General features: G+C 42.9%; 2 protein-coding genes across 4 annotated transcripts in view; both read right to left on the bottom strand.

Annotated features, from left to right (window-relative positions):
- slc5a6a (solute carrier family 5 member 6a) overlaps positions 1 to 2,042 on the bottom strand; it is a 31,030-nt gene extending 28,988 nt beyond the window's left edge. The window contains exon 1 of one of the 2 annotated variants that reach the window (XM_030722037.1): positions 2,003 to 2,042. The gene's annotated coding sequence lies outside the window, so the exon portion shown is untranslated. The remainder of the gene's footprint in view (positions 1 to 2,002) is intronic. The other variant, XM_030722036.1, reaches the window with a different exon arrangement.
- Positions 2,043 to 6,475: 4,433 nt separating this feature from the next.
- Positions 6,476 to 13,223, bottom strand: rpl7l1 (ribosomal protein L7-like 1). 2 transcript variants are annotated; one of them, XM_030721384.1, is made up of 9 exons: positions 13,174 to 13,223; positions 10,998 to 11,187; positions 10,546 to 10,644; positions 9,984 to 10,223; positions 9,290 to 9,398; positions 9,040 to 9,200; positions 8,777 to 8,914; positions 8,574 to 8,683; positions 6,476 to 7,163 (listed from the first exon to the last, which is right to left on the bottom strand). In XM_030721384.1, the coding sequence occupies exons 4-9, from the start codon at positions 9,995 to 9,997 to the stop codon at positions 6,955 to 6,957; spliced, it is 741 nt and encodes a 246-aa protein (XP_030577244.1). In that variant the 5' UTR covers positions 9,998 to 10,223; positions 10,546 to 10,644; positions 10,998 to 11,187; positions 13,174 to 13,223; the 3' UTR covers positions 6,476 to 6,954. The 2 variants fall into 2 exon arrangements, with proteins under 2 accessions (XP_030577244.1, XP_030577245.1); XM_030721385.1 differs by lacking the exon at positions 13,174 to 13,223 and having other exon boundaries at positions 10,546 to 10,641.
- Positions 13,224 to 14,437: the final 1,214 nt, after the last annotated feature.

Genomic DNA, 14,437 nt, shown 5'->3' with positions numbered 1-14,437 from the left:
ACCAATGATTGCTTTATACCCTAAACCCTGTTATGACTTCATAAAGAGATTTGAAGAGATGAAAATGCAAGTGGTGTTATTGTTGCAGTGACTGTTGTGTTGAAGAGTGCGTCTAATCACGGACCTGCAGAATATGGTATAGTTGCTTATTGTTGTGAGGCCCTCTCCATACGAGGAAATGTACACAACACCTCAGGGTCACCTGCGATCAGGCGGCGTTTTGAACATACACGTGTCTGCAAATATGCTACATGGCAGCAAAAGGAGGGATTTTCTTAAATCTGTAGGTTACAAATGAGACACACAACAGTGTTCTCAATTATTAACAAGTAAACACAATATTTCATTCAACAGTCTTCCAACTTTCTCTAAATACTTGACCAATTTTTTACATCACCGAAGCAATAAATACAGCAACTTTACTTTTCTGTTTATGTTAGCCCACAAAGTGAGATTTTTTTTTTCTCCCCCTCAGCAAATTAGAAAAATAGGTTTTGGAAATTCACCACCTCTATTATTTCACCACAAGCCAACATCTACTAATCAGTTCAACTCACTGATATAAAAGTCCCATCAATATTACCATAAAATCAGCCTTCATTAAAGATCTAAGTGCAATACCACCAGATGCAAAGGTGACTGATTCATTTCAGACAGATTTCCCTAACAGACAATCACCTCACTCTTATTTTGAAAGTTCATTAGTTGTTAGATAACCAGCTAGACAAAGATCCAGGTAACGTAATGTAGCAACAAAAGACTAATAAGATGTTCAAGTTCAAGCAAGTTAACAATACTGTTATTAGATTATTGCGGTGCACAGTACATCCAAGGATTCATTCTGTTGATTCATATAGGGATGTAAGATGGTCTCTGAGCTACAGGGAAATTGGGGTGGGGGAATAATGGGCCCACCTACTTCAACCTGACTTAGCCAGAAATCTTGCCAGTATTTACTGTTTTATAAAGAGTGAATAAAAATCTTTCAATCTGATGAAATTCCTGCCATCTCATGGAGTCTGACCCAGTCCAAGAGCCATATTTAACACATGAATACTCATGCCCAAGCAAGCTTGAGCAAAGATATTACTATATTAATTGGGGAGTTGTCCTGAAGTCCTTATAAAAGCAGGTCTTCCCACTCAGCAGCTTTATTTTGAGGCACTATCTAAATTAACTTTCATTACAATGGACATAAAAAGTATAAAATCAACAGTCCCATCTTATAAAACAAACACTACTTCAAAAGGTTTTAGTAAGCTTTTTTTTTTCCCCAGCTGGAGGTTCTTTCACCACCATCTCTGTTGCGGAATTTCTCCTATAGATTCCAGTTCAGGGATCTCGTGATGTCTGTAATATTTTATGATTTTATAGTTGATTTATAACAATTCTATTGGAGCAATAAAAGGCAGGGTAAGATAACAGAATTATTTCACATGCTGATCAAAGAGTGCGTAAGGGCAGAGCGGAGTAACAGTTTCAAGAATACGTAAATACTGACGTGAGCGTTACAGGGCAACTAAGTAGCGCCAAGCAGCACATTGAACGGAATTGCTGGTTGCTGCATTGCTATTTTGGATGTGAAATTCCACATAAAACACACATAAATCCTTCCACTCACTGTTGCTAGCAGCGGTTTACGTGGAAATGTGAGCGCTGAGCGGCTACATAAAGACGGACTTCCTACGCGCTGTCATTCATTTCAGCTGCCCGCGGCTGAGCTAGCCAAATCGGCTCACCTTTGCTAATTTGCTGCGGTTCTGTTTTCAGGACACCTCTAACCTAAGGAAACAGCACGAACACACGAAGCCCGGCTGATATTGAACTGTGCGCCCACATGGTCTTGTTTCCCAGTCATCCTAACTTTCCATTGGAACCGCGTGCACCAACGTGAAACTAATCTGACAGCCGGCTCTCCCGAAGCCCACGGGGACAGCAAAACGCGGGTGTCCCACTTTGTAATACTACCTCTTAAATTAATTTCTTAGCCTAACACACTTACCCGTGAACCACGCTTCTGATGTATAGTGCTGTAGTTACGGTGCATCGCTGACTTCTATTTGAAGGGAGCTCAGCAGTAGGACCTCCCATTCTCCTTGACACGAGATTGGTTAATGTTGCCTTCACGAGCTCCTCGTAAACTAAAATGAAAGCTAACCGCAGCCACATATTTCGTTGCGTTTAAGTGAGAGCCAGGTAATTACTAAAGATGTCAGACAAGTGCAGTAAGACTACAATAATAGTCTCCGATACCCAAACTGGGAGGTAGAGTGGTTTGAATGGGGGGTCTTCTTCATACACTAAGATTAATTTCAGAGTTCCACAGGGTTCTGTACTAAGACCAATTATATTATAGATGCTTTCCTTACACAGTATTATTAGAAAGAAAAATTCATTACCATCGGGTTGTCCTAAAAAGTTCCGTGAAAAGCCAGCTAGAGCAGTGTTTTTCAACCGGTGTACCGCGGCACGCTGGTGTGCCGCGGCGCACGCAGGTGTGCCGTGGGAATTATCCAGTTTCACGTAATATGCCACGAGTGTCTGTGCTGTAGTAGTGACTGGAGCATAATCATGTAATACTCTTCCATATCACTAGACTAGATAGCAGCAGGTAGCGAATTGCATTGTACACAGAGACAAGAGAATTAAGCCGCGTTCCCATACAGAGCGACTCACCGCGGGTCGACTTGACTCGCCACGATTTGAGGGCATCTCCATTAGAATCAGGAACACTTTGCCGGTCCTTTTTCAGTACCCACTCACCCGAGGGTCTAAGCTATCCGAGGTGATACAAAAATATGACGCGGAGTACAGCATGACACTGATTGGCCAGGGAGTGTCGTCACTAGCGGAGGCATGAGAGCGACTCCTTCACCACAATCATTTTAAAAACCCCACAGCAAGAAACTGGAGGCACGCAAAGCACCGGTTCAATGCCCAGACCGATAGTTTGCAGCGGTAGTTTTGCAACATGAGAGCCATCTGAAACACACACACAGCATAGATATTATAACTAGAGGTGGGACTTTAAGGCATTAATTTCGATTAATTAATTATGGGGAAAATAACGAATTAAAAAAATTTAACGCATTTTAATCGCGCTTTGCACCGTGGAACGATTCTCAGTGCACAGGCATACAGATTATATCAACGCACGATGTCAAAAATTCAGGGGCCGCATCGTTCGAAGGACCCGGCCCACGTAGACCTCCTCGCAGCCCACGTAGACCTCAAAGGCCGGAAGTGAGCGGATAGCCTTCATATCAGCGTCACCTGCCCTCACCTCAGGTAGCTCATGTCGCCTAGCAACCATGAGTGCAAAGCACAGCTGTGTAAAAACAGCTGGTTAAACGGAGAACCAACTTTTTCTCCTTTTTGTGGCTTAATTTTAAGTCTTTAATTCAAAGTAAGCTGTTAAAACAAGCATAACACATTTCAACATCAAGGAATTCAGCTGAGCGAATGATTAATTTCCAACTATATTAAGTGAGACATTAATGTTGAATAAAACTATCCAGTTATGATGCTTAACTTTAATTTCCGGGGTTTATCACAGGAGCACTTCCACCCTTAGTTGGTCTGTGTAGTAGACTGGTGGGAAAATAAACAACATTTTGAAATTTAAGCTTATGTATATTGATTCATTCATCAACCAAACTTAAATTAATATTTCTCATGTTAAATATTGAAATGTGACTAAAATGCGATTAATTTCGATTAATTAATTACAAAGCTTCTGAAAGCTGAGAAACTGCACTTCACACCCAACATAGGGTATTACTGTGGTGTTATTACGGTAATTGTTGCCGTAAGTCCGCGAACGGCGGCAGTTTTGAATTACACTGAGCCGATTATGACATGTTCGGTGGTACAGGGTTATAGTTAATAACCTTCATCCATTAAAACATTGTACGGGGACTTATGCATGATGATGATATTAAACTGGCATTAGCTGTGAGCTTGCCTCTTTCTCATGTATTGTTGTGTTGTGTTATTCCTGGTAACAGAATGCTTTTGGACAGAATTAGAGTTTGAAAAACACTGAAGTTTTCTACTATAAGACCACATTGTTGTGGCATTTGTTATGTTCAGGCTGTGTTTATGAAGTGGACATGTTAAGCGCCCTTTTTATTTGAAAGAAGATATATATTATATGATAAAGTTCTTTTTAGTGTTTATTTGATTCCTATTCAAGACACTTTGATAAGAATGACTATATTGTTAATATAGGCTACAGAGTATCTTTTTTTTTTAACATTTTTGGCTGGTGGTGTGCCTTGTGATTTTTTTCAATGAAATAAATGTACCTTTGTTGAAAAAAGGTTGAAAAACACTGAGCTAGAGTACTGACAGGGACTAGAAAGAGAGAGCATATTCCTCCATATTATCTTCTCTTCATTGGCTCCCTGGTAAATCCAGAATTTAATTTAAAATCCTTCTTCTTACATACAAGGTCTTGAATAATCAGGTCCCATCTTATCTTAAAGACCTTATAGTCCCATATCATCCCAATAGAGCACTTCACTCTCAGACTGCTGGCTTACTTGTGGTTAAGAGTAGAATGGGAGGGAGAGCCTTTATTTTTCAGGCCCCTCTTCTGTGGAACCAGCCCCCAGTTTGGATTCAGGAGACAGACACCCTCTCTGCTTTTAAGATTAGACTTAAAACTTTCCTTTTTGATCAAGCTTATAGTTAGGGCTGGATCAGGGATCCTGAACCCTTCCTTAGTTACATGGCTATAGACCTAGGCTGCTGGGTATGTGTGTGTGTGTGTGTGTCCTATGATGCACTGAGTGTTTCTTCTTCATTCACCTCTTTTCACTCTTTTTATACCCCACTCTGAATTGAATCATTACTTGTTATCAGTCTCTGGCTCTCTTCCACAGTGCGCCTCCCCTCTCCATCAGCAGCTGGCTGCCCCTCCCTGAGCCTGGTGGGTCTGCCAGAGGTTTCTACCTGTTTAAAGGGATGTTTGCTCAAAGTGCCTTGAGGTGACTATTTGTGGCGCTATATAAATTGAATTGAACTGATATGTAGAAAATGTAAAAACTCAGTCACCTCTACTTTGTACTTAAAAGCACTTAAATACATTCCAGCTATATGATTTTTCTGACATTGCTTATAACGGTCGTTAGTAGTGTCAACTTTGTTTAAACCACTGAGATATAAAACGAAGGATTCACGTTCTTCAGGCTTCAGTGCTTTCACCGCCCATTCTTTACATGTCCCAGATCCTTCAGACCAGTCTTTCTGAAACCTGTCAGGGTGCTCTGGTGGTCTAGATCGATTTAAATAGTAGGCCACATTGATTTATGAGCACCGGTTTTCCACCGGGAATGAAATGATGCAACAGAAAATGGAAGCAGTGGAACTGCTGAAATCATGATGACGCTGTTTGTCGTGACACCAGTGAGCAGCCGCAGCCGCACCGGGGAGAGGAACACGTCACCACCGTAATCAGTCACCATGGCAATGGCCGCTGATTGATTTTGCCGATTTACTGGCGTATCCCGCCTTCACCCCGCAGAGCACACGCACACGGCTGTATCTTACCTGTCCTTTTCTACGACCAACGCAAGCGTGAAAGCATGTTCTCAGCATCCGTGCGCCCGATGACACGCGTCCGCACCGACTCCAGGCACTGCATTACTGACATTCATGAAACGGACCCCACGCCATCCTCCACTTCTCCCACTGCGCATTGGTAAATACGCAGCTGCACACGCTGCCACATCTTTCCCCTCCTCCGGCTGGTGACTCATGCGCTTCGTTGAATTAATTGTGACACTAAAAGGCAAGCGATGACTGCAGAAACCCTGGATACATAAAATCCAGTGACTGGTTTAATCCCCTAGCATCAAATACACGGACACAGAAACAGCCCTTTTCCTGCATTCAGGTAAAACAACCCGAGCCCCGGAAACTGAAAAACATACAGTGACTTTTTAAGTCTCTTTCAGCTGACCGGCTCTCATTGGACCTTTTCCCCAAACTGTGCATGACGACATTTTCAAGTACAAACAGTGGTTCTTCATACCTGAATTTGTTCATAGTAGTAGAACAAATTTCAATTGAACACAGGCAGCAAGTATGCACAAATGATGCTCAGGCTGTCCACAAAATATAAACAAATACTGTTAAACTTAATCATGCAATATCTGGAGAAATTGTGATGCGATTGTTACTAATAGCAGTTTGTCACTCACTGCTAAATCCTGGAATTACATGCAGTAGTTTGGCTTTAAAAGTGCAGTTTATGAACAGTGGAAAGGCGGTTAATCCAGGTGACTCACCTATGGAGGTCAGTGGGCAGTTCAGCCTCTAAATCATTCACCACTTTAAAAAGCAGCTCCTCTGCTGTCTTTGCAGGTTCTTCAGACATTAATTTCTTTGTTTTCGCTTGTGTGGTGCAGGTTTGTGTTTTACATCATCATCATCACACTGTGTGTAAAACACCTCAGCAAACACCTCAACATTGCTGGAACAGTCTTTACTTTTATTGTAAAACAAACTGTATTAACATAAACCAATGATTGAATGCGTGTTGTACATGTTGTACACATTAAACCTTTTGACACTCAAAGTTAGACCCCAGTAAATGAGTTTATAGCAGGTGGGCTGGTGGCTTCAGCACGGAGGACGGCCCTCCATCATTTCATTGCTGGCCTTGCATAAGTAGCAAGTGTTGACTGTTCCTCAGAAAACCTGAAGAATATTAATGTGTCAAGTTTATTACTTTACATTTTCACCACAGAGAAACAGCTGCTTCATTCAGTCCATGGTCAGGAGTACAAGTTATGATTCATACAACATGGATAAAACAAAACTCCACAGAAGGAGTAATATGAGCTTCTCTGCCAGAGAAATTGTTGGCAACTGCTCTTCAACAGATATAAGCTTTCCCGAAACTGGCGGCCAGCCCAGTGTCCCATCGTCCATCTTGCACGTTCCTCCTCAGTTCAGCTGTCTGATGATTACGTTGATATCTGTGCTGCGGAATCCCGGGTTTCCCAGGTCCTTCAGCAGCCCAGCTTTGTCTTTCATGGAATGACGAGCCACTGACAGCCCGAAAGGCAACAGGAAGTTGTTGGCAGCTCGAAAGTTCTTCCCAACTGAGTAGATCTCGTGGATCAGGTCCTCCAAACAGATGATCCCATGTTTACCTGTGGGACGAGAGAAAGGAGCAGAGAAGTTTATTAAAGGTGCACAGCAGATTTGAAAGCAGATTCCTGAACTCACATTCAGGAATGTGCATAAATGAACCAATTATGTTACACCGTGTTAAAGCAGCTGGGATAAAAGCCCTCCTGAAGCATTCTGACTTGCACATTGGGTTCAATCAGTCTTTGGCTGGAGGTGCTGCTGCTGATCACCCCAGGGACCTGGAGTGGGTGTGCAGAGTTGCTTTCAGCTTGGTGAGCACTCTCTCTGCTGCCACCTGCTGGACCATCTGCATTTGAACCCCAGCTGCAGAGCCAGCCTTCTTGAACAGTTTGTGTTCTTTCTGTCCGCTGTGCAGAGGCTTGCTCCTCAGCAGGTCACCGCAAAAAACAGAGGCTGACGACAGCTGAGTCATCAGGTGTGTACAGACCCTCTGTACAGCCCACCTTTAGAATAAGGGTGAACTGAGGGGCTTTACCAAGCCCAGTATGAGATGGATAAGGATTATTTTAAAATGTGAATGTGAGTCCATGAATCCCAAGAGCAGCGCCTAGCAGGTAAAAATATGGCCGTTGCACTGTATTAACCCTGTTCATTGTTACCCAGTTATTGACTGGACACTGTTTTCTAGTTTAAGTAACAATGATCTTGACCTTGAGCCCAGTGACTCCATATACAATCCCAACCTTGCTTTGGTCACAAGCTGTCTACCCATGAAGTTTGGTAAGTGTAGGCCAAATTTTTACTGAGTAGACACTTCAATGGACGCCCACCATGGGTGTTCACATAACACGGCCCATCTTTTGATAGGAGTATAAAAAAAACAGCGAGCAAAATAGATCTGCTTCAAGAAAGGGGGACCAGTAAAAACATAGAATAAGAAAATAAGCCCCCTTTCTTAAAATGGGCTACAATGTATTGAGTTGACTGTTATGTCTGAAGGCTCAGACCACACACATTTTAAACTGCAAACCCAGTTCCACACAGCTGTTTGAATTCAAAGCACTTTATTTCTCACATATTTGTATTTGAACACTGCAGGTTGTGGTATTTTATGAGCTCACACTGTGTGGGGTGGCTACAGCTCTCACTGCTTTACACTTCATCTGTGCTGCACGTCTTGCCCGAGGCATCAAGAGTTCCTAATAATTTTATTGACTTAGCACGACGCAGGGATGTAGATCTTTTAAAAGCAAATGCACCAACATACTGCTCAGAGCAGCTGGGCAGCATTTGTAGACAAGTCCATCACTTTCATTCAAACCGCAACAACATACTAGCAACCAGGATGTTTCTGCCAACTGCCTGGAAAGTACACATTTTCTCCTAGCTAACAGGTGCTTGCCAGGCTGTCACTGACCGGTCTGTGCCATCATCAGTGTGAGTACGACCTAACAGTGTAACTGACTTACCCATGTGCTGCTCAATGAAGGTGTTGTCTGTGAGGGGAACTCTCCTCCTGCCTATCCTGGTCTGACCTCTCTTCAGAATGAGCTCACGAACTGACTTCAGGTTGGGAAATCTGTACGAAACACAACCAAATATTTTGAGGATGCAACGACACAAATTCACACCAATATTCATTTCTAAATCACATCATGTCAGGAGCACTCACCCCCAGGCCACATAAGGCTCCACCATCTTCATCATGGCGACGGAGGTCTTGTTAATTTTGACGAAGGTCCCGCTGAAGATCTTCCTCAGCCTCATCATCTGGATCACCTTCATCACTTTAGGACTGACACCTTTAATCCTAACAGCAGAGAATCTGTGATGTTAAACTGAGAAGGGAGTTCCCTGGAGTTGTGTGATGTTTGAGCACGCATGCCTGATACTGTGAGGTGCTCTGGAAGTCTGTGTCTGCATTTCAGTACTCACTGTCTGATGCGGACAGCAAAGGCGAGCTTGTTCTTGGCTGGAGGCAGAGGTTCAGGGGGTCTCTGCTGAGCCCTTCGGATGCGAGTGTCATCCCGTCGCTGTGTGTGGCTTTGCTTTAAAAACTCTTCTAAACGCTTGAACTTGATTTTCCCTTTAGATACCTGCAGCGTTACAGAAATACACATAAATACACAGCACAGTTCTGATGATTTTACACAACACTTCTAAAAAGACAAGCATCGGTGCTTACCCTTCTCTTCTCGAGCAGTGCGAGTTTGGCTTGTGTGGCTTTGAGGGCCTGGTATGTTTTCCTCTTTTTTAGAAGATACTCTGGAACCAACTTGATCGCTTTTTTTGTTCTGGAGAAAAAAAACAAGAAGTCAGAGAAGGAAGCTTTGGACAAACTATTCAAAAAATTAACCTCAAACATTAGAAGATTGCTTCCAGACAGAACTGTTATGAGGCCTCAGTCAGAGGTCTGCTCTATGAAGGAGGATTGGGGCTTTGAGCAGTAACTTCCGGTGAACCCTGAAACTCTGGACTTTCAGTGTTTCCAATGTGGTTCACTTTTTACCGGGGTATGCTCCTTTGGCAGCTTAGCCTGCTCGAGAGAAGGTCTGTCCCGCCTGATAAACAAACTATCGCCGTTTATGGAAAAGCTCCATAAACGGTATCAGGAGGGCTGGACGAACAGAAAAATTACACACATTCAAACATCAACCCGGGAGTTAAACGAGTTACGTTAGGAAACCCTGGATTGACTTGTCCACTTCGCTCCATGTTAAACTAAGCTCCCTAAAATATGCTTTCCACCCTTCATCCCTCTAAATAGAAGCCTTAACAGAATCGGTAAAACGTATATTTGCTGTAAACACTGCAAACAGCACAACTCCACGTTAGAAATAAACGGATGAACTTCGATATGATTAAACCCAAAAACATACTCTGATTCAGCCATGGTGGATCCTTAGTCGCTGAAAACTGACGTCACCCCTGCGACGGGGAAGGGTTTCCATCAGCTCAGTCCAATCAGCGGCCCTGGTTTGGCGTGAGCCGCAGTTCGGTGGATGACGACATGAGCTATCACGGCTTCCGAAGAGCTGGGCCGAAGTGCCGCGGATATTTATCGTATTGAAAAAAGGTTCATTACTGGACGCTTTTAAGCACAGACCTGTTCGCGGCATCTGGAGGCCAAACATATGAAGAGCAGTTTGAATCTAACGACATGAAATGCTTCATTAAAGTTGCTGATTGCTGACAGCTTCTGTTTAATATCATGTGACCGTTATGTCTGATGTCGGGCTGCTGGTGTGCTGCTTTGAATATGGATTTTTCTGGTGAAAAAATAATATGTCTATTTGTGATTAATAAATAATGTTGATCAATAAACTTTGTTTTAACATGCCATGGTGTGTGTGTGTGTGTGTGTGTGTGTGTGCGTGCGTGCGCGCGCGTGTATATCTCTTTGCTCTTTGGATGTCACTGATCACATTTATGTTGTGTTACCTCCAGATGCCATAGCATCACTGTGTAATCCCGCGGCAGGTCGCAGCATCTGAGGGTGCCACAGTTAGGTGCCGATGCCACAACATGAGTTGGCTCCTGCTGAGCAATGTTGACAAAACAATGGGATTTTACTTTAGTCACACTAAAACTGAACATACGCTGTGTTTCCTGCAATTATTAATTATTATTGGAAAAGGAAAAAAGGGAAACAGGAACTTTCCTAGTTTGTTACTGACTTTAAACCCGGGCATTGCTCTCAAAACACTGGGAGATTCGCAGAGCCTTGAAATCTTTTCACTCAACAACAACAACAACACCTTTTTAAAGTTATTTACTAGATTTGATAGTAAAATGAATATAAAACCTCAGACTCTGTGTACTATATAAAAGGTCAGGTGTCTTCACCAGAATATTGAAATAAGCAATCAGTGCAATTTGAGAAAACTTTAAACCTTCATGTTGATGAAGCAGTCCTATGTGAGATTGTGTGTCACATGTTGACAGTGTTCAGTTTTTAAACTTCGCCAATGCTGGTCTCCAAACCATGGATGGGGTTCACCTCTTCTTCACCTTTCCTGCTCTGCTGGTGTCTCGTCAACCTGCTGCACCTTTAATCTCCTGCTGTTCTCGCTCTCGTCCTGGCTGTGAAGAGAATGCACCAATCAAACTACAGCCAGATCTCTCATTTTTCATGTGATGATTATAGATTTACTCAACCAAGCTTAAATTTTTGGTTGCCAGCTTTAGTGTTCAATCTTTAATGCAGCTGCAGATGTGCATCAGTCAGCATCTCTTGCTTTTTGCTGCTACCTTCCTATCCTTCTGTGCCTTTCATGACAGTCTCCCAGCATCTCCCTGTAACCATGGATACTCATTCTCACGTGCCTCAGCGCAGAGTTTGAGAGGAGAAAAGGAAAGCTGTTTACTCTCAGCAGCCTCTTTACAGTGTGATAGATTTCTGTATTTCTCGCTCTTGTCTCCTCTGATAGTGTGAGAAGTGAATGGAAACTCTGGCTCTGTGCATCAGAGATGGCAGCCCCAACTTGTAACAATAAAGGTTTTAGAAGCACCGAGAGCCTCTACTCTAATTCTCCAGCCTGAGTTAGTATTTGAGGCAGTAGCCATCTTGACCTGCTTTGTTCCACACTGTGAAGTCCCCCTGCAGTGAGTGCTGATGTTGGGTTGGACTGGTCAGAGGGATACGCTGCTGAGAATGGTTCTTATAATGAAGGTAGGTTGGTCAGACAGAGCCCTGCCACCGACTGGTGACCTGTCCTATAGCAGCTGGGATAAGGTCCAGCTCCCCTGTGACCCTGAATCAGACAAGTGGAAGAAAATGCATGGACCTGTCTGCCTTTGTCTAACATACAGCAGGTAAAATAAGTACTGAACACACCGCCAATTTTCTAATAAATATATTTCTAAAGGTGCTATTGACATGAAATTCTGACCAGATCTCAGTAACAACCCATTAGTAATGGGTCAGTCGCGAACGATCCGGCTCTAAGAGCCGGCTCTTTGAAGTGAACGATGGGAGCTGCCTCCTGATAGTGAGCCGTTTCTGTATTCTTTTCGTGTTTTTTTTTTGTGTGGAAGCCGCACGTGATTGGTTAAAATGTGTGGCAGAATCTGCATGTCTACACAGAGCAACAGAGTGGGAGGAGGGCAGAGACAACACACAGTGAGTCCACACAGAGAAAAACACAGAGGGAGAGTCTCCTGCAAAGTTTGCTCAGAGACCAGAAAGAGCAAGAAGAAGTTGGGCCATAATCCAGATGTGGTAAAAACATTGTTTCACCATAAACTGGCTGTGATCAGGTGCTCCCCACAAGATTTGAATCAGAGGAGTGAAAGGAACTATTAGAAGAGTCTTCTAAGAGCTACAGAAAGACCTGGAATCAGCAGGTACAGCTGTTTCAAAGAAAACCACAAGTAATGCATGCAACCACCGTGGCCTGTATGCACGCTCACCACGCAAGACTCCATTGCTGAAGAATGAATATATATATATATATATATATATATATATATATATATATATATACATATAAATTATTTTTTTTTTTTTTTTTTAGCAAAACAATGATCCGAAATACTACAGCCAAGGAAACTGCTGGTTTCAGGTGAAAGAAAATTAAGCTGCTTCATTGGCCCAGCCAATCACCTGCCCTGAATCCAACTGAGACTCTATGGAAGGAACTAAAGCTCAGCGTTCACAGGAGCCCACGGAGCCTTCAGGATTTGAAGCGTTTGTGTGGAGGAATGGGCCAAAAAAAAAAAATCACACCAGAGCGATGTATGTGACTACTTTCTCCATACAGGAGGCGTCTTGAAGCAGTCGTCACCACGAAGAATTAAAGTTCAGTAAGCGAATCCAGTTCTTTCCCCCCTGTCATTTCTCATTATTACACTTAATTTATGGACATCTATGGTTTGATTTCTTTGCATGTGCGGATTGGATGGGTTGTTACCGAGAGCTGGTGAGAATTTCGTGTCAATAGCGCCTTCCTTCTCTTAGCCAATTTGGGAGTTTGTTGGTTGCTTTGCTGCTCCGTCAGCGCACTGGCGGCAGTTATCGATGAAACCTTCTAAATCCTTCACTCTGAATAGCTTACGATGTTGTGTCACCTGGTCTGACATTCCGAAAGCGTTTTACTGTCTGGTATTTCAGGTGTTTTGCTTCAGAGATGGGAGAAGTTTTGGATCAGACCTACCAGCCGGGTGGCGCCATGATGAATCTCGTTCTCGCTCCGTAGTCTCGCGGTCTCAGCGCATTAGTGCCTGTCCGTTGTGCCGAAAAGTTATCACTCTCCAAAAACTGACATTTAAACAGCTGTAAATGACCCACAATCCGTCAAACGCCTTTCATGAATGATAAGAAGCTGTTTTGAGCCAGAAAGAATAGCAGCTATAATCTGTTTTTGGCAAGTGATTTTCATATAATACAAATGATTGCTTGGAAAACATTTTAGTTGTGCCCAGCTTACATCACATCATTTGGAGAGGGACCTTCTGCTCCTCTGGTGTTAAGGCCCAGTATAGGATAAATAAGGACTTTGAACTAAGCATCATGCAAAGCAACTCTTGTAGAGTCCAACAATAAAAATATGCAGCTAGAAATAAGCATAATAACTTTCATCTGTCACAAGGCTAAAAAAAAAATCCATCTGCCTGCATCCTTCTAATCTTCTATACACAAAAACAGTCTCAATTCATGAGCAGAACTAAATAAAACATCTCCAAGGAGCCGTTCCATTTACCTACAACATTCTTCCAGGATATTTAGTGAGCGACTTGGCTAACCTGAGATTTACAAACACACAGAAGTCAAACTGTGACAGTTGGTCTGTTTCCCTCAGGAGTTTATTAAAAACCAACCCGACTGTGTCTCATTCCCAGAGTTCATCGTCACAAACAGAACCGCCTGCTTTCTTTCTTAGTGAAAAACACAGAAACTCAGTTCTTCTACTCGTTTCCAATGGAACAACCCAGCTTTCCACGAACCTCCAGAGGAACTTCAGGAACTTTTGGGGTGCCACACAAAGATTCTTCAACAGATGGATTATCATCAGTAAAGTCACAGGCTTTGACATTCAGTAGGAATTGGAGCCCTTTTGTTGAGTCAGCAGATGAGTTTGCATGACCTTGGTGGCCTTGTTGTGTAACTACAACTCACAGTTGGAGCTACCGCACAGTGGCATCACGTAATGAATCTGTTGGACTGCAATGGAAAGCCAAGGGCCGAAGCTTTAAGTTCAGCTATATTTATAGAAGCACATATTCACACGTATTCATGTGCATTTTTATGCCGTGAGAATGGCATTAAAAACACAACTGAAGAGTCATCATGTTTACACCAAGTACACAGATGTATGCATGCATGTATGGATGA

Source organism: Archocentrus centrarchus, chromosome 24, assembly GCF_007364275.1.
Source record: "Archocentrus centrarchus isolate MPI-CPG fArcCen1 chromosome 24, fArcCen1, whole genome shotgun sequence".
In the NCBI taxonomy this organism is placed as follows: Eukaryota; Metazoa; Chordata; class Actinopteri; order Cichliformes; family Cichlidae; genus Archocentrus; species Archocentrus centrarchus.
The sequence above is the reverse complement of the archived record's forward strand: the minus strand, read 5'-3'. Positions and strand labels throughout refer to the sequence as shown.

Excerpts from the sequence above, each read along its gene's own strand:
- rpl7l1 (XM_030721384.1), bottom strand. Across the intron at positions 9,201-9,289 it reads CACTGCTCGAGAAGAGAAGG|GTATCTAAAGGGAAAATCAA; the intron begins GTAAGCACCGAT and ends GTAACGCTGCAG. Across the intron at positions 7,164-8,573 it reads CTTCATTGAGCAGCACATGG|GTAAACATGGGATCATCTGT; the intron begins GTAAGTCAGTTA and ends CTCGTCCCACAG.